General features: G+C 39.9%; 1 protein-coding gene across 2 annotated transcripts in view; it reads left to right on the forward strand.

Moving 5' to 3' along the window:
* The first annotated feature begins 1,762 nt into the window (after positions 1-1,762).
* The window catches only part of asic2 (acid-sensing (proton-gated) ion channel 2), a 412,120-nt gene continuing 391,632 nt past the window's right edge, over positions 1,763-22,250 (forward strand). The window contains exons 1-2 of one of the 2 annotated variants that reach the window (XM_080904180.1): positions 1,763-1,841; positions 5,041-5,660. In XM_080904180.1, coding sequence (XP_080760306.1) covers positions 5,085-5,660 — 576 coding nt within the window. In that variant the 5' untranslated portion in view covers positions 1,763-1,841; positions 5,041-5,084. Of the gene's footprint in view, positions 1,842-4,086; positions 4,284-5,040; positions 5,661-22,250 lie in introns of those variants that run through there. The other variant, XM_080904181.1, reaches the window with a different exon arrangement.

Consider the following 22,250-nt stretch of genomic DNA (forward strand, 5'->3'; position numbering starts at 1 on the left):
ACATGTAAAAGCAAGTTCAGAGTGCACAGTATGCTGAAGGTTCCAAACAAACACAATGGATGAAGGCAGAGTCAGGGGAAGAGGAATTTGATGCAGAGGAGGGAGAAGAGCTGGCCCTGGAAGAAGAGGAGCAGGCCAATGAGGAAGAGGAGTTCAAATGAGAGGAGGAAGAGGAGCGACCAACGAGGAAGAGGAGAAGGCCAACATGGGAGAGGAGAAGGTCCAGGAGGGAGAGCAAGACAACCTCGCACCATCATTACGGACGAGATGCGAGCAACAGCTCAGCGACATGATGCCGCACAGTGATTGTGGTGTGTGTGTGGTGTGAATAACGTAAATAAAAAAACTTCACACCCTGTTCATGTTTTCAAGATTACTGTTGTGTGCAATAGATTCTGTTTTTGCACTGAGTTGTGTTACAGTAGTGTACGTACATGCAGGATTTTCTATAGATTTATACTACTCATATGAAACTCACAAATCTAAATGCCTAATCCTCTGCAGAGATCTACGACGATCCGTTACTGTATAGTTTCTAAAATATGCATTGGCAGTTATGAAACAAAGAACCTTCTCACAAATTGAGCATTGTGTTTTCAATTGTTTTGCTGTAGTGTGTAATGCTGTGTATAGTGTTTATAGTTTTGACAGCTTCGAGCTGCTCTCTTGGTGTGGGAGTTTGAGTTTTGCAGTGGGAAGGTGTGGTTGTGTTTATGTAGCTTTAGAGAAGGGTGTTGTGTTTGGACATTGGGGGACCTGGTGGTAACGTTTGTGACATGTGTTTTAGCATTTGAGAAAAACTGTAATCCAAGTCAAGTAGCATATTATGCCTTTTCCCAATGACAGAAAAAATAATAATAAACAGACTCATTTCAGAATGTTGCACTAAGCTTTTTAGCATTAATGCCACGCAAATTAAAAAAAAAAGAGAAATTTATGGCAATGCTAACAATCCTCCTGCCTTCACTAATCCTGTGCATGGAAAGTTGGCTGGATGGATAAAGGAAGATAAGATTGCTAACACATAAAGCCTTATTTTCAACCCTGGAGACTGTTTAATCCCTGTAAAACCATGCTCATTACCTCAGTGAAAAAAGGGGAGATTTGCTTAATTTAGTTGTTAAGAAACCAGCAAACCCTGCAGCTGTCTGAGACCACATTTCGGAGAAAGACTGTGATCAACTGACAGTGTGTGTGGGTGTAGGCTTTGAGTGCGCTTCGGAGTGTGTGCTTGTCAGAAAGATAACACTAAAATAACCTAATCTTTCAACTTCTGTGGGATTAGGATTTGTGTGTTGTTGCTAATTGCTGAAATAAGTGTGAAAGGGCAAAGTGATGGCATAGGTACAGGACAATATCAAACATGTTTTCTTAAATGGCAAATAAAAAGTAGAAAGAGTAAAAAAACAACAACATTGTGTTGTGACTTTCTTTGTAGATCAAATAACTGCTGGAGATACAAACCCACTTTGTGCCTTAGGCACAACTTAAATTTTTATATTAGATAGTACTGGAGTCTGTTTTTTTTCCCTTGGTTATACAATAAGCTACTGACTTATTATATCCCTGTGAAGTAGAAGCTAAACAAGCAACCATTCCCCCAAAATTTCTCTCTGGTTTGGTTAAACAAAGAAATAAAAGATATTACATTGTTTGTCCTTACAGGAGCTAGGTTGGTTTTGTTGGTATAATAGGTTATCTATACATGGGTTTTTTTTAAGTGGTCATCAACTTATTTTGTTGTGAAATCCGGGCAGAAGTAGTTAATTTCCGGTCGCCATCTTTGTTTTAAAGGTGAAAGTGTACAGTCGGTCCAGAAGACAACACAAGCTGCTGAGCTGGTCTGTATTCTTTAATATTGTGGTTAGAAAAATAAATATAATCTTAATATTAGAACATTCTCTATATCCTATAAACAAACAGAAGGAGCCCTGGCTAAAATGATGAACTTATTTAAAAGAGTACGAAGGGGGAGGAGTTAAAACCTCATCTGTTGCATGAGCTGAGATTAGCCGCGGGCTAGCCAATGCACCAAATTTTTAATAGGGTATTAATGTCTTGAGAAATGTTCAACTGAAATAAAAGTGTAATACATTTAATAAAAATTAATCATTTGTTAAATAGGTTGAACAGGATGTGCAGCACCATATCAACCTGTTGATGTGCCTTAGAAAACAAGCATACAGGTAGGAAGTTAGGCTAATTATAATGGCAGGAGTTTAAAAATGCATGAATTATCATTAGTAACTTCACATGGTTAAAAATGTTTGGCACTTGATGTACCTTTGATTAAATATCAAACCGTATCTTTAGAAATAGTGAAGAGGTTTCTGCTCCAGGCACCGACACATAGTTTTATGAGTGGCTGTTTCATTTGGGCTGCTCATTACTTTTTAATCACTTGATTAGGGGTATGCTGTAATTGCCCGGTAATTTTAGAAAATGAGCTTCTCAGCTGACAGCATGTTGGGATTTCACCAAGAGGGATCCTAAAGTTTTAAAGTTTGTCACTGACTTCACCTAAATCACTCCTTAGTTCTCATTCTGTACTATTCTGGAATTGTCAAATCAAGTATCAGCTGTGTCTGCTTGTTGGTGTTTATTAGTGAGTCTAAGTTTGATGAGATGGAGGTTGTCTAGTATACATTTTTCTTTATTGTTGTGTGTGCATGTTTTAAGAAACTTGAAGTGCTTGGGAGCTGGCATACAGACACGAGGACCAGAATAAGGACTAAAAGAATAAGAGTATTAGTGTACTGTCAGATTCAGCAGGTGTAATGCATCCAGTATCAGTTGCTCTGTGTGTTATGTTGATGTCCCAGCTAATCTTTTCAATAACATGGTAAATGTAACATGTTTGTGCAAGATGGCCTACTGTGTAATTCAGCCTGCCAACCTGTCAGAATCCTGATAACCTCTGATTAACATGTTAGGTAAAATTGTAACAATATTTTCCATTTCTTTCTTCTTGTAGTTTTAACATATTTTTATTTGAATTTGATTTAGTGATGTAAAAGCTTCCCTGGTGCAAAAGACTGCTTTTGTATTTATTAAAGTCTAAGTTTCTAACCTAAGGAGTAATCAGTTTATTGTGGATTTAAGTTAAAGACAAATATTAGCTCATGTATTAGCGGTTCCAATTGAATAAAATGTGTCAAACTGATATATTTTCCTCTCCAGCTGTCCAATTTCTTATTCAGTTGGAGGTGAAATTCGTATATATTTTTAGGGATCATTCTGACAACCTGTTTCCAGTCAGTCCAAATACACACACAGGCGTTCTCGTTCCTCTTTTACCACCTTTAACACCCTCGTGTTATTCTCTCCTCACCACTTTGCTGCTCCTGTCTCCTTATGTTGCCTCACAAAACTCGCTGTTTTCTCGCTTTCGCTTCATTCTGAGAAAGATCAGACTCCTTATGAATTACAAGCTCGTGATTTAAATGTTGCATTCCACACGGCAAACACACTCTGTGTGCTTGTTATTCCCTTTACATCCGTGTCTCCCTCTTCCTCATGTGACGTTGCACGTCTAAATTACTTTCCTCTGTGTGCCATTGCTGTGCAGCCTGTGTGACCACGCTTGCTCGTTTGCTCTTTTTTTAGTTTTCCAATTTTATTTTTGTCCTTATCCCTCCCCTCAACCTACATCTCCCAGCCTTTACTCCTCCGTCTCTACTTCTGCTTCACTTCCCATGACATACGCCGCCCCCCCCATCCCTGGCCAAGCAGCCACCACTGTTTTCCCGTCTACTATCTTCCTCCCTGACAGCCTCCTGTTTTGCATCCATCCATCACTCAGTTTGAGGTTGGTGCCATATGAAAATATAAAGGGCTCAGATACAAATGCGAGCTAAGGTGGCAGTGTTTGTAGGAGGAGGAGGAAAGCTATTCAATAAGAGACTTTGCTTTTGAGAGAGCAAGGGAGGAGAGTGTTGTCTTCCCTCCTCTCTCCCTCCTCCTCCCTCACGCTCTCTCTCCACTCTCTCTCTCTGTACAAGCGTGTATTGGTGTGTGCGCCTTCCGTCTCTCCCGGCTCCGCTGTTGTTCGCCGCCACCACAGATGAGCTGGGAAGAGGAGGGAAAGCGGATGTATCTGGCCACAGGAAAGCAGGAGTTTGGATCGGCATACGAGACTAAGCAGCGGCTCTGATCATCTCTCTCTCTCTTATGCTTTTCTCTGTGTCCCTCTCTCTCTTTCACACGCACACAAACACACACGTGCGCTGTCAGACTCACGCTCGCGCCGGCTGGATGTCTTCTCGCTAGGCTGAACGAGAGAGGTGCTTAGGCTTGTCATTAGTTGAGGGCACGGAAACCATGAGAAGCCTTGTGTGCGTGTGCGCTTATATGTGTGTGGCAGCTCGCATGCACACTCATGCATAAGAGAGTTACCGCGTGAGTGAGAGAGTGTGTATGTGTGTGCTTTTGAATGGAGATGAGTCGGGACATTAAATACACAGAGGCAGCTTTCTCTGGCTTTCGGCTTAAGTGACTTTCACCTCTTGCTCCGGGTGTCACAGAGGACTTACTTCTGGTGTTTTTTGTCTGAAATCTAGCAGTCACAGAGGGCAGCTGAGGAAGAAAGAGAGCAGGGCAGTTTGGGATTTGTCTAGAGTGTGTGTTGAGTGGATGTTTGTATGTGTGTGTTGGGTATAGTAGGAGCCACAGGCAGTCTGGCAGCCACACTAACTCTGAGCTCAAGGGAGTGATTGAGAATGGAGGTGGAGAGGAGAGGGATGCCCTGAGGGAGCATCTTTCTCCTCTGCTTCTTACTCTTCATAGTAGTTATGTGGGTTGTGGAGATCTTTGTCTTCCTGTATCTACTTCCTCTCCTTTTTCAGTTGTTTTATCTTTTTTATCTGTCGTATTTGCATGCTTGCTGTCAGTGCTTGCTGCAGATCTCTGTTCCAGTTTTCTAAATTTTTTTTTTCCATTTTTGTCTTTTAGCCTATTTCCCTGCATCGTATCAGTGCAGTCGATATGATTTTAGACTATGAATCTAAGCCTTTCACTGAAGTTCCATCTCTGTTTGTGCAGGTGTGAGTTTACGGGTGCTCCCTGGCTGAGGAAGTGGAGAGCTGATGATGGATCTGAAGGAGAACTGTGGCAGTCAGGGGAGCCAGGAAAGCTCCAGCCTACATCCCACCTCCTGGCAGGCCTTCGTCCACACCAGCACGCTGCATGGACTTCGCTTTATTTTCCCTTATGGTCAGCCCAGTGCACGCCGCTTGCTTTGGGCTGTGGCTCTGCTGGCCTGCCTGGGATTGTTAGCCCTGGAAAGTACAGAGCGTTTGGCCTATTTCCTCTCCTACCCTCACGTGACCAGCGTGGATGCTGTGGTGTCAAGCAGCCTGGTTTTCCCTGCTGTGACCATCTGTAACCTCAATGTGTATCGCTTCAGCCGTCTCACACGCAACGACCTGTACCACGCCGGAGAGCTGCTAGCCCTGCTCGATGTGCACCTGGCTATCCCCCAGCCACACCTGGCGGAGCCTGATGTGCTTGCGTTCCTACAGGAAAAGGCAAACTTCACGGCCTACAGGCCCAAAGCGTTCAGCATGAAGGAGTTCATTGAGAGGGTTGGCCATGACCTGGAAGAGATGATGCTCTACTGCAGATACCAAGGTGAAGACTGCAGTCCCAACGACTTCAAAACCGTGAGTATACTCTCTATGTGTTGTATTCTAAATGTCAGCTCTTTTGGGCTGAGCTGGGATCGGACCCTCTCTGCAGTCTCTTAGCCATCAGGTGGCTCTGTTTCTGTGGTGTTCAGGTTACGCGTAGAAGGTTTCCAGTGAAGAAAAAAACGTAAAATAACTTGGCGGCTGATGATTGTGCTTTCTCTCCAATGGTGCAAGACTGAGAGCATGCTGGCTGTTTCTTTTTTGATTTACTATGTTTGGCTGCACAGGTTGGAGTTTAAGCTTTGTTGAAAATCTATTCTTTTCTGTTGCTTTATTGTTGTCCTCATCCTTCACACAATAGCATCACCTCGCTGGAAAATACAAAATATACTTCAGTGACAAGTCTAAAGTATTTTAGTCACTGAAGCAGAGGAACAGATTTGTCTTGGGCCATAGCGAATAATAAATCCCCTCATATCCGATTGGCACTTTCTTTACTTCTGCACTCAAGTATTTTTGTTCTCTGAAATCCAGTAACACCAAGTACCAAATAAATCACACCACTAAAATCACTCTGTTGGCTTATCTCAGAGTGGAAAGTCACGGCTAAAACATACTGTTATTTTAATCTTTTCAGGTGTAGGACCCCTTTGTCTGTTCTGTGTTTCTAATGTGCTTGTACAACTTGAGGGCACTGATCAGAGCAAAGTGGAGGTGTGTTGGGGAAATGTGTATGTCTGGTTGCACGAATAAAAAGGAAATTGGCTTTTTGGCCTCTGTTTGTGATATTTTACTTTTTGGCAGTCAGAGTGAGCAAGTTGTGCAGTAAATTTGGTTTTAACACATAAAGACAGCATTCGCAACGCCCATCTGTTGCATACTTGGATTTTGCAATTAGATCTATTACTGATTCTGTTAACAGTGCAGTGGATGCAGTCTGTGAATGTTACTAAAGAGAACAGTGCAGTGTTTTTTTTCTTTCTGTAGACATAGAGGATATAAATGGCTCTTTCTTCTTTGAGAATTCTTCAACACAATTGTTAAAGACTTTATAGCTATGAAAATCATGGATTTTGTTGCTTGTCCCAAGACAGTGAGTTGTATCCCAGAGTTATTTCAAGGTTTAACTAAGTCTTGCATATGCAATATTTTTACAGACCAATTTAAATGCATCCTGTGCAGTATTGGAGATTTGTATGTTTTATTTATTCTGCTGCTTATCTGTTGGCTGACTCTTGAGTTATACAATTCATCATACTGAACACAGAATCTGCATTAGTTTTAATGGTGTTGCATTATCATTACCTGGTAAGCTAAAGATTTTTCAACATCAATCTGCTCGTCATTATTATGTGACTGCAGCAATGTAAGTATGACAATAATGGAAGTTTAATGGGATTTTGATTGTATTTTTGAACATGAATCCAGGTTTAAATCAACTTAATAATATCAGTCACTGATCACATTCTCTTGATTGGCTTCATTCACTCAAACAGGCGCTTTGAAACCATCTTGTAGTTGTGCTGCTGCTGGGGGAATTCCCATGATGCACTGAGTATTTCTTCTCCAGTCCCCTCTTTTTCATTTCCTATGCACAAGTTATGCTCTCCTTTTCTCTTTCTCCCCTCCCTTAGCCTGGTTCTTTGCCTGTTAAACAAGGGTGCATTTTTTTCCACTGTTGCCAGGTACTACTTACAGGGCCTGATTGTTGGGGTATCTTCTCTAATATTGTAGGGTCTCTACCTTCCAATATAAAGAGTCCTGAGGCAGCTGATAGTGCTAAATAAATAAAATTGAATAAAAATATTCAGCTGTTAATGTTCAAATTTACAAGATTTGTGTTTTCATAAACATTTGTTGGTGCTGTCATTGAAACAATCTCTTTAATGGCCTAGTTTTCTTCAAAGGACACATTGGTCTGATGTACTGCTTCTACTTTAATAGTATCACAAACTTTAGTGTAGCCTCATGTTGGACTACTCCTCAACTACTACTTTTAATTGAGGAAGTTGGCTGTTTGGCTGAGTAAAGACACTGGTGTTGAGAGAAAGCATGAACTTTTTCACCTTTCAGGTTAAATGTAAAGACTGTGAACCGTATTAAAATAGAACTGCTATTTGGAAAATTACTAAAAATGATGCCAACTTGATGTTATGAACTTCAAAAATTCACCAATAGATTATAATCTTGCATAAAAGATATGGAAAGTATTTTAAGTGGTTTGAAAAAATCCACAGTGCTGATTAAAGAAAGCTTTGCCGTGTGTGTGTGTGTGTGTGTGTGTGTGTGTGTGTGTGTGTGTGTGTGTGTGCGCGTGTGTGTGTGTGTGTGTGTGTGTGTGTGTAAAATCAAATCTATGAAGTAAATAAGCTTAAGCATGCAAAACTACTTTGAGTATACTCTGTGAATCTTTTTGAGTTGTATCTACTGGTCCATCTTTTCATCGTAGAGCAGTAATAAAATGATGCATGGGGTCATTTAGGAAGTTGCCCAACAGCTTGAATTTCTATATAAAGATGCTGCTGATATAGCTCTGTATTAATGAGATGTTTTGTTTTTTGTGCCTGCCCCAAACCTGATCAGTGATGCGTGTACAATGCATGCAACAGCTTGTTGAAGCTGCTACTGGGATTTGGTCTTCTTTGAAGAGCTCTTAATTTTGTGAAGTGGACTCACAGAACACATCAACAGCATTATCGAACCTCTGATGTGTGTAATCCGAGCTGTTAAAGCTCCTCGCTCTGTGACACTTATTTTAGGATTGATATCATCGTGCTTTATTCTGAGAGATGCTCGATGCAGACGTTAATTGGAAAAACAACAATGGTAGATCACACTTTGGGAGTAGTGATTTTCTGTTCATACCTTCATATGGATACTTCCCTGGAAGCTCTGATCCATATTGCACTAAGCTGCAGCAAAGCTGCTGGTGAGCAATTCTCTGCTTATATCTGCCAGGAGAACATTTGATTTTCATAATTTCATTGTGTTGAATCTTCAGGGAGTTAATTCAGAGCTGGCTTGGCTGTGTTTGTTCCTTTCCATGCAGCTCAGTGAGTCAGTGTAACTTCCCTTTAGTAACCGTCTTGCATATTGTGTGACGCGTCTTTGACCTAAAGCCGGGTTCAAAGATAATCGTGTTGACAGAGCGGCTACTAGAAGGCACTGTCATCCTCTTTGCCCTCTGCCTGTTGCTGCTTCTGAGCTCCTCCTGAATTCTCCCCACTGCTCTCTGTCGACTTGCACTGTCTCTCCTTTTCTCTGTCACTGCAGCGACACACCTTCATATCTCCGGCGCCTTCTGAGTAAAAAAGAAAAAACAGTAGGACCCCCAAAATAGAAAAACGCATGCATGAATGGACTCAAACACATGGATCCAGACAAACTCATACACAAACGCACCAAAATATACATATACATGAATGAGTATACACACACTGAGGGACAGCATTACCATGACACTCCAGGGACCCGAGTCAGCGCTTGAGTGACACTGTGATGAATGACCGTGGGGAGGATTGTGGGGACACGAGAGTCAGTGTGATGTGACTGATGGAACTGGAACACAGTGCTGCACAAAAGGGAAACAGCAACAGTGTGCACATTTCCACTTATATGCATGTATTATGTGTTGCCTTCGTTTTTGGGGGTTTTTTTTAATAGCATTTTTAAAATGCGCAGACTGCTCGTCCTGTTAATTTCTGTTTATACATGAGTGCCTGTGCAACCTACTTGATGTGATTCTTTCTAAATAAGCACTTTGGTGTGCTCGTTTTTCAAGGATGGCAGAAAAACAGGGCGCATTTCAAGCCAAATTCAGCATCCTCGCTTCCAAACAGCCAGTGAACAAAACAAAAGCCTGCCTTTTTTTCTCCCCCCCACCCACCCACTTGATTCTTTCAACGCAGCATCTGCAAGGATGCTGAGTGGTCGTAGTGCTTCTCCATCCTAAGTATCAAGTTGTGACTGTGAATCTGTGAGAAAGTTGTGGTGCTGAGTGTGGAAAAGAAATTCAGAGCCTACCTGTCTAATACAGGGAATAATTTTATGTTTTTTTCAACTTCTATCACTTGCATTGTCCCAAAAAGATATGATTATATAACCCTTTCAAAAAATGGAAACTAACAGTAAGTTATTGATGTTCTGTACGGGAAAAATATTGCAGCGCATCAATGTAGGTATGTCAATACCTATCAATGTCTCAGATAGTCTAGAAATGGTGACATAAGTAGTTTTTGCCTGAGGGATCTTTTTATTAATGAAAATGGATAATAGATGTGATTTTGTTTGTGCTGCTTTTAATTCCATTATTTTATGCAGTGTAACGACTTTAAGTGCTTGCTGACTCTAGCTTGTAAATAGCACTTAATATAATTTTTTGGCTTAGCTTTGCAGTGTTGATTCGATACCTGTCTGTCAAGTATTTTAGAAATGTGGTTAATTTATTTCTAGACATCTAATATTTTTACTCAGAGCCAAGTACTATATATTGGGTTAGCATTAATAAGTATAATAACACTATTATTTTAATGGTTGTCCTGCTTTGCCTGAAACAAAGACCACCTTTTCCAATTGTAACCCTAACCCTAATAGACACCCCCTCACTCCCTAAGGCTTGTCATTCTGGAAGAATCCTGTTAATATCATACCTACACTTTATAATGAAACTTTAACCTTCGGGGAAATGGAGCAGATGCCAAATGTCTTTAATTTAATGAGCATGACTATCATTTAGGGACTCTTCTATTAACCAAATTGATCATGCAGTGAAAATTGTAAGAAACTGTGGGCCTAATAACTTCAACTCAGTCTTTTCCTGGCATAAATTGTACCCCATTGCCCATCCTTAAAATTTTGCTGGTGTAGGTGTAAGCCTATCATGTGTTATGTGTTTAATCAATTTCCCTGTGCCTGTGTTTGTTTTGCTGGGTGTGATTACAGCCATGATTAAATGCTGATTGATCACACTGACAAGACACATCAGTGTCTGCCAGAGTGAATCAGCTCATTGGGCCTCTCCTGCATTCCCTGCGTGCTTCAGTAATATATATAAATACCCCTGTAGTAGGACTATCCTGGGATGACCCTATCACACTCTCAGGCTTAATGTGAAACCTGATAGCAGCCAGACCCAGAGGTCTGTATCAAACAGATACTAATTAGCTACTCATCCATTCCTCTGACCGGAACCTTGTTGGAGCAGCATTGTCAATGTAATGGTGCTGGCTGTTTACAACAACAGCAGTTAGTCATTACATGCAACCTGTGGCCTTAGCACTTCACAGGCTAATTATTGCATGGCTAGATTTGCCTCGCTTTCACCAGTAGAGCAGGAGTAGCTTACTGTCAGTCACCAATGTGTTGGGGGATTATGTGCTTTCTAATCTGTCCTCCCCCATCTCCTCCTCCTCTGGCCACTCCATCTCACTAACAGCATTTTATCACTTTTGCATTCATTTCTCAACATTTGAAAGCCCAGTGCGTCACATTAGGTTTTAGTGGATGTACTGTATTAATCACTAATGTGGTATTACCGTGGCATTTTACATTCCCTGCGGGCATGATATCTCAGTCTCTTTAAAGGGCATGGAAAGCACTACAGCCACCCACAAGCCTGCCTTTCTAAAACACCCTGGAGAGGCAGGCAACCTGTGCTGTTTAACCAACTTGGAAGAAAAGTTGGAGTGTAGCCACAGACAGACAGCTTAGTGTGTGGATAGTGCTTATGTAGTAGATAGTGCAGCTGTCTGCAGTGGTGTATTATAGTAGGTTGAAGATGGAGTGTGTGTAAAAGGAGTAATTTTCCCCGAAGGGGTTTTCTACTAAAAATAATTGCCTTGGTAATTAATGTAATGATTGATTTATTTGTGTCAAAACAAAGTTTTTCTTTTTTTCCCCGACTAAAATAATGCAGGAGATGTTGGGTGTGACCGTGAAAGTGAAGTGCTTCGTTTCTACAGCTTTAATCACGAGGAGCATACTCGTGTGTCCTTTTTTGTCACATAGAATTATTAAGAAGGATGGCGCTTCAGCTTTGTTCTGAGCTAAGTCTACCAAGAAGTATAAAGGAAGTCTTCTTGGGTAAATTGTTAATTTAACAGAGTGAATACATCAGTGAACATTGTGGCCTTTATCACATTAAGACATAGAGTACACTGCCCCAAAGCAGCTTGTTTTTTATATAGCAATGATAAAGGATATTAGATTTAATGAACAATTGTTTATCTTTTTGTATGTGATTTTGGCTTAGTGTGATGAGAGGCATGTTACAACCTAAATTACAACCTATAACTGTGTTATCAGGCTACCTTAACCCTATTACACATAAAAAAACACTTTAACTTATGATATGGGCATCAGAAGCATTGCTTTCCATAGTAGTCACAGGGAGCCGTGCTGGAACTTTTCTTCAAAGAAATTAAAGTGGAGTTTAAATCAGAAATCATCGAACTGAAAAAACCTAGTGTCCTAAATTTGAAATGTATTTTTTTAATGGTTTATTATTCCTTGTTTTTGCTTGTTTTCTGAAAATCACTGAAACCCACTGAAAGTCTTCTTTTCAAATAAGCTGCTCTCATTGATGACAGACTACTTAATTCTGTTAGTGTGACTCTATTGACACAAGGTATCAGTAGCAGCATTATAGTGCAATGGTGGTAGTCTATCTAGTGAGTTAGGTGGAGTGATGCTTATTTGACACACTTGTTTACTTCTGGGAAGCACATCACTAGCTACTAGCATTTTCTCCAAGGATAACTGTCATTGGCTGGTTTTGCTTGACAGTACTTTTTTTTTGCCTCAAGTGAAACAAGTTTGTGATTTTTCTCGTTTATTGGCAAGTGTAGTCTTCCATATTTTGCAAGGTGTTTTCATGGAGCCTGTTGAAGTAGCTCTGTTTTTAAGTACTAAACTGCCTCCGCATGCCTGAGATTGCCTCATTCACCACTCATGTGTGGTGTTGGTATATCATAGATATTGCGATATGACACATAATTTATACCACTGGACAGTATACGGCCTGATGTGCCTTGCTAATGGGAAGTGGAGTGTTTATGGAAATGTGTTCATTAAGACTGGTGAGCTCTTTGTCCATAGCATGAACAAAATACTGCCCATACTGTTTGCCCCAAAGCTGAATTCAGTTATAGGATGTTGACATAATATAGCCTTTCGGATAATAGGTTTTGCCTACATTTAATAATTATTTTCATTTGTCAGTAAGCTGGAAATTTTATATTTTTTCTTAAATAACTGATCTACTGTTTGGTCCATAAAAAAACAGAGGATAAGGTATGACCATGGCTTATCTTACTTTATCAACATTAAGATGAAAAAACAGAATAGAAGTAGAAAACATTTGACATTTTGCTAAAAAAAAGAAAAGAAAAACAAATGGCCATGGAAAGCTGATTATATTTCAGTCAATCAAATAATTGATTCATAAGATAAAAAATAGCAGCTCTAATTGGTCTAAGCTTCCTTCACTAAAACTGTAGGCAGTCCCATTCAGAAAAACTACCTCCATCCTGTCAACTAGCTCAGGACATCACTAATGGCCAGACTACATTTTATTCTTGTGAATAAGTTAACCGCCCAGCGTTTCCCTGCATGAAACAGAAAATGAGAGGTTTATAGCAGAGGCATGGAGCTGTGGCAGGGCGGTCCATGAAGTCATGGTTGTAGATGTTGGCTGGCGCTCACACTAGCAAAGAAAGAAGAGAAAGCTGAAAGAGGGGAGAGTGGTATGTCCCATTACCTAAGCAACCTATCTGGAGACCTACTTCATCTTGGCCACGGGAGGAGGACGGGATGATGTGTGTGATTTAATGTACTGCAGGCTATGTTTATATTTTCATGTGTATGGGTTTGTGTTGTCATATGCAATCAGTCCTCATGTGTGTTTGTATTTGTGTGTGTAAGAGCTTCTTGATGAATTAGCCATCAGTTGCTTCCAGCAGATATTGACTGTTTGTGAAATCAAAGGTCAAGTGGCTAGTTAACTTGAATTCCTTTAGTCTGTTTGGCAGCCACAGAGTGAAAATTATATATTTTCTGAATCAGTACTTAACCTCCCAGAAATACCGTCTTGCATGCTTTATTGATCAGCTTGAGAATTCGTATTATTGTTTACATGTATTGCAGATAGTATAACCAGCCGGGAGCAGCACCCTGGGACATAAAGGCATAAAGCTGTGTGAAAGCCTGAGATTGCAATCATATTTATATGCTTCCTGAAGTTTCAGTGCAATTTTAGTTTTCAGATGTGTTGAAATCCATGAATTTCAGTGGCCACAACAAATGACTCTAAAATAAGCCTACGTGACTGTTTCAGAAACCAAAGGTTAGAAAATGTTGACTTTTCTGTCTCAGCCTGCTGTGCAGTCACCTTAAATTCTCAGTTTTACACATTTAATTTTTAAAATCACTGATGTTTGCATCAGTGAAAGAATAAAATAAACATTGGTCACAAAACATGGTCATATTCATGCAAATGAATTAAATCATTTTCTGTGGTGACCTGTGTTCTTGAGTAAGACTGTTTTCACTTGTGTACCTAACCTAACATTAACGCATCACACTTCACGACTCCTGAAGTGTGATGCGTTAATTAGTCTAGCTAATATAATATTACTGGCTATGAGTTGTTTGCTGATTTTATTTGTTTTGTCCGTCTTTGAAAACGATGTGATCACTAAGGTATTGGGAAATCCCCCATGCTCTTATTTTGAAAGTTCAGTCACACCTGAACCGTTAGCACCAGCACTTCTATGGTCATCATAGCACTCCTATGTTGTGAGACTCATCCTGCAGTTTGATAAACTAACGCCACCATCTTAGGCTGCAGTGTGTTGCTACCCCCCGATATTTTCTTAATATCTGTGAGCTAGGGGGTCACTAAAACCAGCACATGAAGCTGGGTGAGAACTGGTTGAGGTGCGGCGACGCTGTGAGCTTAGGCTGCAGAAAAGAACCAAGAGTATTATCGTAGACTAAAGTTCAAGATGGTGGAGTTCAGGTCTGTTCAAGTGAAAAGAAACTTACTAGCTGTACAGAGACAGCTGACATTAATCCATTATTTATTATCAAAAACTGTTTAAGAAAATCTAGGTGAAATCCTCCTGGAGTTACAGCTTTTAGTCATCAATTTCTATTATTATTTTGTATGTATAATGTATTTTTTGTTTGTTTTCCTCTTAGATGTTGAGATAGTCCGTAGACCAGTTCTGACTCCTGAGCTGTATTTTGCCAATAGGTGGACATATATGTGAAAATCCCTTGATAAAACAGCTTTGCATCCCTAAAGCTGTTTTGGAAAGCAATCATTTAATATATTACTTTGAAGTTTAATCTGTACTTAAGTATGATCAGGTTGTTACATCATCTACAGAGTTAGAAGCTCCTGAATATATTTTTGTTGGTCTCTCAGTTGGCACCTGAAATTTCAGTGCTTTTCAGGGGTAGGTCAAAGTAAAAAATGTTCATGTTTCAGTGTTTAACTGGTAATGTTTTTTTTACACTTCACATACCGTGTGCAAAACGTATTGCCAAGCCTTCAAGGGTAATGCACAGAACTGAAATTGAATGCTACAGTCAGGGTATCTGCTGCTACTGGAAAACCTACTTTGGTTTCAGTACTCTGATAAAGGAATGCATTGACTGCAATCAAATATTCATGAATTAGTGCTATTAGATCGAATTGGCCATTGGACATTAAACTGCTATAGCTCACTCTGTTAACATTTTTGGTCCATAGTTATTTTGAGGTTGGATGTGATTCATTGTTCAGTTGGTATGTCACTTCAGAGTTCAGAAAGTTTGTTGGTGCAGCAAAGAAAACAAATGTATAAATGCAAATTTTTGTCACATGTTGTCAAAAGATTAAGTTTCTAATTGTCAAATTTTTACTTAAGGTACTTAAATGGTGCATACCATTAATACACAGGACTGACTGGCTGTCTCTACATCAGTTCGCAAGGTGGCATTTTGAGTGGTGTGCCTAAAGTGATCTCACTGCTGTAAAGAATTAACTTTACAAAGAGACAATTTACAATCTTGTCAATTGTGCTGATCGTTCTATTGTTAGAAAAAGCTATAAAGTATTTGAATTTTAAATAGGAGCTACACCGAGGGATTAAAACACTAAACTGAACATGGGACATGTAATTGATCCATCATCCATCACCAGTTCTCTGCATGGTCTGTACTGTTTAATTTCCTGCTATGGGGATTTGAGCATGCTTGACAGTCAGCTTTTTTGTTGTGTAAATTTTTGATAAAGATGACTACATCAACAATGCCTCTGCAGGCGAGCAGAGCACAGACTGCTGGGTACTTTTTATCAACACAGTAGCCAAACACATGATTTCATGATATCTGAAGTAATTACCTTTCATATGTTAGCCTTCTTTGCCTTTCTGTAATCTTTCACAGTGTCTAAGCTGAGCATTAGATTTCCAGAACTGACCAGCTGATGGTAAAAAAAATCACAGGTTCTCCTTAAACAGGGTGGCTGACTCTTTCAGAGTCCCTTTTGTCCACCTGTCTCTTTTAATCTCCGTAAGCTACACTGGAGCTCTTTTGATCTCGATGGTCATACGCATGTGAGAGCTGGATGTTCAGGGCCCTGTTTCTGCCAGGATACAGAGACTTTGACGGAAAGCAACCATTGGTTAAACTGATACCTTGATTTGTTGAGTCATGATGGCCATTATCATCTTTCTAAGGACTATGTAACAACTACTTGCATATACATCTGCAGTTAATTGTGGTTTAAATATACAAGGTTAGAAAGCATTCTTAATGTATTTTTTTTTTCAGTCAATTCATAACAACTGCATGTTGTGCAGAAAATATATAAATTACTTGCTTGTGCTTTACAGTACAAAGTTTAGAGAGGGAGACGAGGCCTAAGTAAATAAGAGGAATGGTACGAAGTAGGGCTGGGCTATATCATACCGTTCACAGTAATACCGGTGTAATTTTGGGCAACGATAGGAAAATGAAATATCGCGATAGAATATGGGTAAAACGCGCATGCGCAGTGCCTATGTTTACATACGCACATGGCGGCGACGCAGAATGAGAAGAGCGAAAGTGGATCGTTGAATGAAACGGATGAACTAGAATTGGTTTGTAAAAATGCTGCAACTTCAGTGGTGTGGAACTGGTTTAGCTTTCGTCCGTCAGATACAAAACAAAGCACTATTTTTGGTAGAGCATGCTAGCGGGCCGTCGTTATTACCGTGTTGTTTGGAAAATACGGCACACTTAAAATCAATCCTTTGATTTTTCTGAAAATCGACAGAGCCCCTTATAATCCCGTGTGCCTTTTTGTATGAATTCTGGTTGTGTTTACTGACCTCGAAACAATTTTATGTCGTACACGGCGCTCGAAAATCTGTCAAGTGTTTTAGTACGACTTTGCTAAGCTACGAACCCGCACCGCTTGATTGATTGTCGGAGCATTACGGCTGTCGTAGGCAGGCGCCTCGCGGAGTGATACGTACTGTGCTTCAACATAATATTACCGTATTGTGTGTGTATAACCTCTTTTTAAGTTTTGTGGATATTATACATCGTTATGCTGAGGATATGTCGGCCAATTTCCACTGGAAATGACTTTTGGTTAAACTGTTGGCAAGGAATTTGCACTGTTACATTTTTATATAACTTTAATGCACATAAAAAAAACAGCTGCTTGTTTAAGTGAAAATACATTGATGGGGTTTTTTGCACTAATAAAGTTGTGGAGTTGTAAAGCATTTTGTCTGGTGTCAATTATATAGTCAGTTATATCGTTATCGCAAAATTTCAAATGTATATCGTGATAAATATTTTTGGTCATATTGCCCTGCTCTAGTACGAAGAGTTAAATGTCTTAATAACCCCTTCAACATCTCCATCTGTCAGGATCTGCCTTGTCTTCAGGTATGGATGCTATTCTCCTAGAAAGGATCTTACATTGGTGTCAGGACAATGTGTGATATTTCTATCAAAATGACACAGGACAGTGTGCAGACAGCATGACTGGAAATCACAGACGATGGCCCCACAAGGCCAAGGTTGGATTGATTCTCTGTCTGCTTCTGAGTTTGTCTGACTGTAGTCTTTTTTTTTTCACTATATCTTGGAGTATATCTTTAAGTGAAGTATAATTGCAAACATTTAACATTTGTTATCTAATCTCTGGTCAGTTTACTTCATTATGTTCAATCCTCTGTTTGGATTGCTAGTAAATGTTAGCAATAGATCCAAGTTTTTCCAATAAAGCATCTGACATACGTTGCCTATATAAATGCACTAACAGTATTTTAACATAAAATGCGATGAACCTAGTCTTACAAGAAGTAATGACATAAAAAAAGAAGAATTGGGTGAGACCAAAGAGCAGAGCTAAAAGTATGTTAATGCTGAGCCTACTGCACATTCGTAAAGCAACCCTTTGCATTATTCACAGTTAAGTAATCTCACACTTTTATCCTGTAATACTATTTAGCTGTTTATCTACCTCATGCACTTCCACTTTAGTTAAACCTCGCCTCTGTCAGTGCGCCCCAGGGTGGCTGTGGCTACAATGTAGCTTGCCATCACCAGTGTGTGAATGTGTGTGTGAATGGGTGGATGACTGGATATGTAAAGCGCTTTGGGGTCCTTAGGACCAAGTAAAGCGCTATATAAATACAGGCCATTTACCATTTACCAAACCCCAGTTGCGCAGGCTTAGAGACTCGTCTGTGACCCCTTAGCAACCACTGGTCGCTAGGGAATAGTGTGTATTTCCTGACACCAATCACCTGCCAAATAAAAATTTGAATTCCAGCCACTTTGGTGTAGTTGGAGGTCGCAGCGACTTTTGGTTGTCAGGTGGTTATTGGCTAGTATCTGTGTGAGTGAGGTTTCAGTTAACTTAAATTTTACAAACTGGCTTTTCTTTGTGTAAAAGGATCATGAAATCACAGAATTCAAAGACCAATATTAAGTAAATATAATCATGATGCTAATTTAAAATACATTTCTCCAAGCTGTGTTTAATTCTGGTGTGTGACAGCTGTCAAAAAATAGTTTTTGGAGAATTCTCTCTTCCGTTGACTGTGCCTTACTTGCTGTGTTTTGAACTTGTGTGACCCTAAAACTTGATTTCTGCTGTTTTTAAAAATCAAAGTTTTGTTCTCCTGAGACTGAGTGAACTCAGTCTCACTTTCAGCTGCCATCACTGCCTCTCTCCTCTATTTGGCAGGAGAGAGGCAGCGCTGTGTACAAAATAAAATAAAACCTGCATGAACAACCATTTATTTGCTTGTTAGCATGGTTAAAGTTTGTTTGTGCATGTTGAAAAAGATGAAAGAATACACTATTTTATTCTGTTCTCTGTCTACTCAGTGCTCCTCAGATCTTGAAGTACACTGTTAGAAAGAACAGACCTGATTCATAAACCCTAAGTGGTTGTTGCCACTGCATGAGAGTGACATGGATTGGATGTCTTGGGCAACCTCTTTGCTGATGCTACATTGTTGATTTTTGTTTCACTGAAATTCATATTGGATCTGATTTCAGTGTCAGTGATAAAAGCTGGTATGCTGCAAATGAAATGTTGGAGGACAGCAAGTGTTTAGGTTTCATGTTGCAGCTGCAAAGATTGTGAATGTCAGCTATATATTGGGGTGTTTTTATATTTGTTTTGTCATGTTTGATTTTTTTAAAGCAGAGGTTAGCTGGTTTGCGGACCATGCCTGTGTTAGTGTAGATAAGTGCATTTAGTGATGTCTGCTCCTGTGTTAAATGAGAGAACCTGAAATGTTCTCACTGATCTTACTGATGTATCAGTTTTTACTTTCTCTGGTGCAATTAGCTTAAAACGACCTTCGAAATGACAAATGGAAGCAAATTAGAGTGGGAATTGTCCAAGATGACTACTTAATAATCAAACAGGAGTACTTGGACGTAAAAGCCTGCCTCTAATACCAACTTGCTGGCATCTGTGGTTAAGGTTAAAAAAAAAAAAAAAAAAAGAAGACCCATGGCTACTGTTTGAGGAAATGCGGTAAATAGCACACCAGTATAAAGACACAAGTGATGGCACAACCAGCACATAACATGTCCCCATTTTCTCACTTGGAGGGAAAATGGTATGGGCAGTGATGACACTGAATTTGAAGTGCCTGTCTGGGTATTTACTGAACACCATGGTGAAAACCACAAAAGCCTTCGATAAGAGACATCTCAGATGTCTGATATGCTGTCTTGCATAAATCTTAACTTGTGACATTCCACATAATGGAGCATTGTGCTTTTATTGTATTCTGCATCACTCATAGAATCCTTTGGGAGCTCATTTGAATGAATATTTTACCAGGCATAATCCTTTCTTCCAACTCTGTATCTTAACTAGACATTCTTTTCCTATGATGAAAGTAAACTTAAAAAAATACATTCCAGTTTTTATTTTGTGTAAATTACGCATATATTAGCATCATTATCATACAGGATTGCAAACAAATGCACTGAGTTATTTATCGCAGTCTGCTGTTCTCACCTTGTACTTTCTACCTTCTTACCTGTTCAGTCATTCTCAGTCTAATTATATCTAGCTGCATTTGTGTCAGTGCTGCCTTATTTACTTTCTCTCGCCTGCATTCACACTCAGTTCTGCTTTGGCAGTTACCGCCTCGCTTTCCCTTCCCATTCATTATTCAATGAGTGGTTGCTTGGATGTCCACGGATCTGGATCCAAACTTCATCCTGAGATACCTCATGCGGCACCTCATGCGGCGACTTGTAACATTAGTAGCTGTCTCTATCATGTCATGCTGCAACAACACTTCACATACTGCTGGCAGTGATACCTGCTGGTGTTCCTGACAGGATGAGTGCATCTTTGTGAAGTGAATGTGCCAGCTCATTGTTGGCATCAGCTGATACGGGAAGGTCGGTGGTTGTGGCGTTTGGACTTGTTATGAATATGTACTGACAGCAGGCGAGCAGCAGAGGCAGTGTTTGATCTGGGATCTACATGGACAAGGTGGGAAAGGAGGAGTAAAGCAGGGTGAGCTCAGCTCGGACGTGTGTTAATGTTACAGCAGGCTAGGAGAAGACTGCTGACACCAAAAGAAGTGCCGTCTCATGCCTGGCTGACTGCATGAAAAGGGCAGGATGAGAGGGTAGAGAGTTGGGCAAAGTTTGTTTGTGTTTGTTTGACAAACAGGAAAAGAAAAAAGAAGAGACATGATGTTACAACAGGGCCCCTACAGCCATTTATTTTCATTATCGATTAAAGAATTTATTTACTTGCTCTTCTTAGTATTCAACATAAAAGAAAACAATAGTTAACCAGAGTCTAAGATGAATCTGTCCTATATTTAAGAAGCCAGAGGGTGAAAACAGATTGGTTAGCCACACATTTCAATAGATGTTTAATGGTTAGCTCATGAATTAACTAACCTCTTTGCAATCTCAGAAGAAATTGAAAAAGAATGAAGATCTTTTAGGTAATATGGTCTGATGTTTTAACAGCCAAGGCCCCGGTAGGATCAGTAGTAACACTGCTTCAACAGTCCGCTGGCACGAGTGGTGGTGCAGATGGGAAACATGGGTATGTTTTGCAAATGCATTGGAATAAAAATTATATTGGTAATAAGAAATGAAAAACACTCAGCCCAACAGTGTCTTTTGAACAAAGATGGGCTAAAACAACAGCCATGCAATAAAATCTTCCCTTTATGAAGGTTATAAAACTCTGTTTTTCTTGGAACTGCAGTAGAATGATGGTCATTGTTGCTTTGAACTCCGCTCTACTGTTTTGCGTCACATTATACTCTCAGTTTTCACTTTTTTTGTTTTTTTTTAACCCCTTCTCTACCAGCGAAGGGAGACTAAATAATGAAATACTGATGCTCTGGTAAGGTAGCAATTGGCTGTTATTTTCTTCTGCAGCCAACACTCTTTGTCCCACCTGCAATTTTCTACCAAATTAGTACTATTACCAGCAGACACTGACGCATGGAACAGTAAACAGGCAAGACTTTTCCACACATCTGTGTACACATGGTCTGTAGTCAAAGGAGGACCTGGATGACTGAGAACCTTCACAGACACATGGTCTGTAGGTTATCACATCTGTGAATCATCTAGTGAACTATACCTCTGCTGTTAATGGTAACATGTCAAAAATAACATATCTTTTGAAATGTGTTATTTGGCTGAATAAGGAGGATTTAACATTGAGATGAGAATGTAAAAGAGCTCATGTTAAATAGCGCTGGCACTGGGAGTCTTTGTTCTGCTTGTCACTAAAGGTAGTTTTTTGTTATTTAGATTCTATGCATGGTGGTGTATAATGCACAATGAATTTTAGGCATCTCAGGGGACTCCTCAGTGGTGTTGTGTCAAGAATATGAAGGAACATTCCTGTATACACTCACTGTATACACCTTACTGATACTTGTTCTCTCTGTATTTAAAACTGTCGTAATTTTTCACGTTATAGATCTAAGAAGTTGCTGGAAACATTCCTTTTGGTCCATGTTGATATGATAGCATGACACAGTGGCTGGTTGCACGTCCAGTTGCATCATTTAGGCAAAACTCCAGCTCCACCATTTCCCAAAAGTGCTCTGTTGGATAGAG

Source organism: Rhamphochromis sp. 'chilingali' (genome assembly GCF_963969265.1).
Source record: "Rhamphochromis sp. 'chilingali' genome assembly, chromosome: 15".
In the NCBI taxonomy this organism is placed as follows: domain Eukaryota; kingdom Metazoa; phylum Chordata; class Actinopteri; order Cichliformes; family Cichlidae; genus Rhamphochromis; species Rhamphochromis sp. 'chilingali'.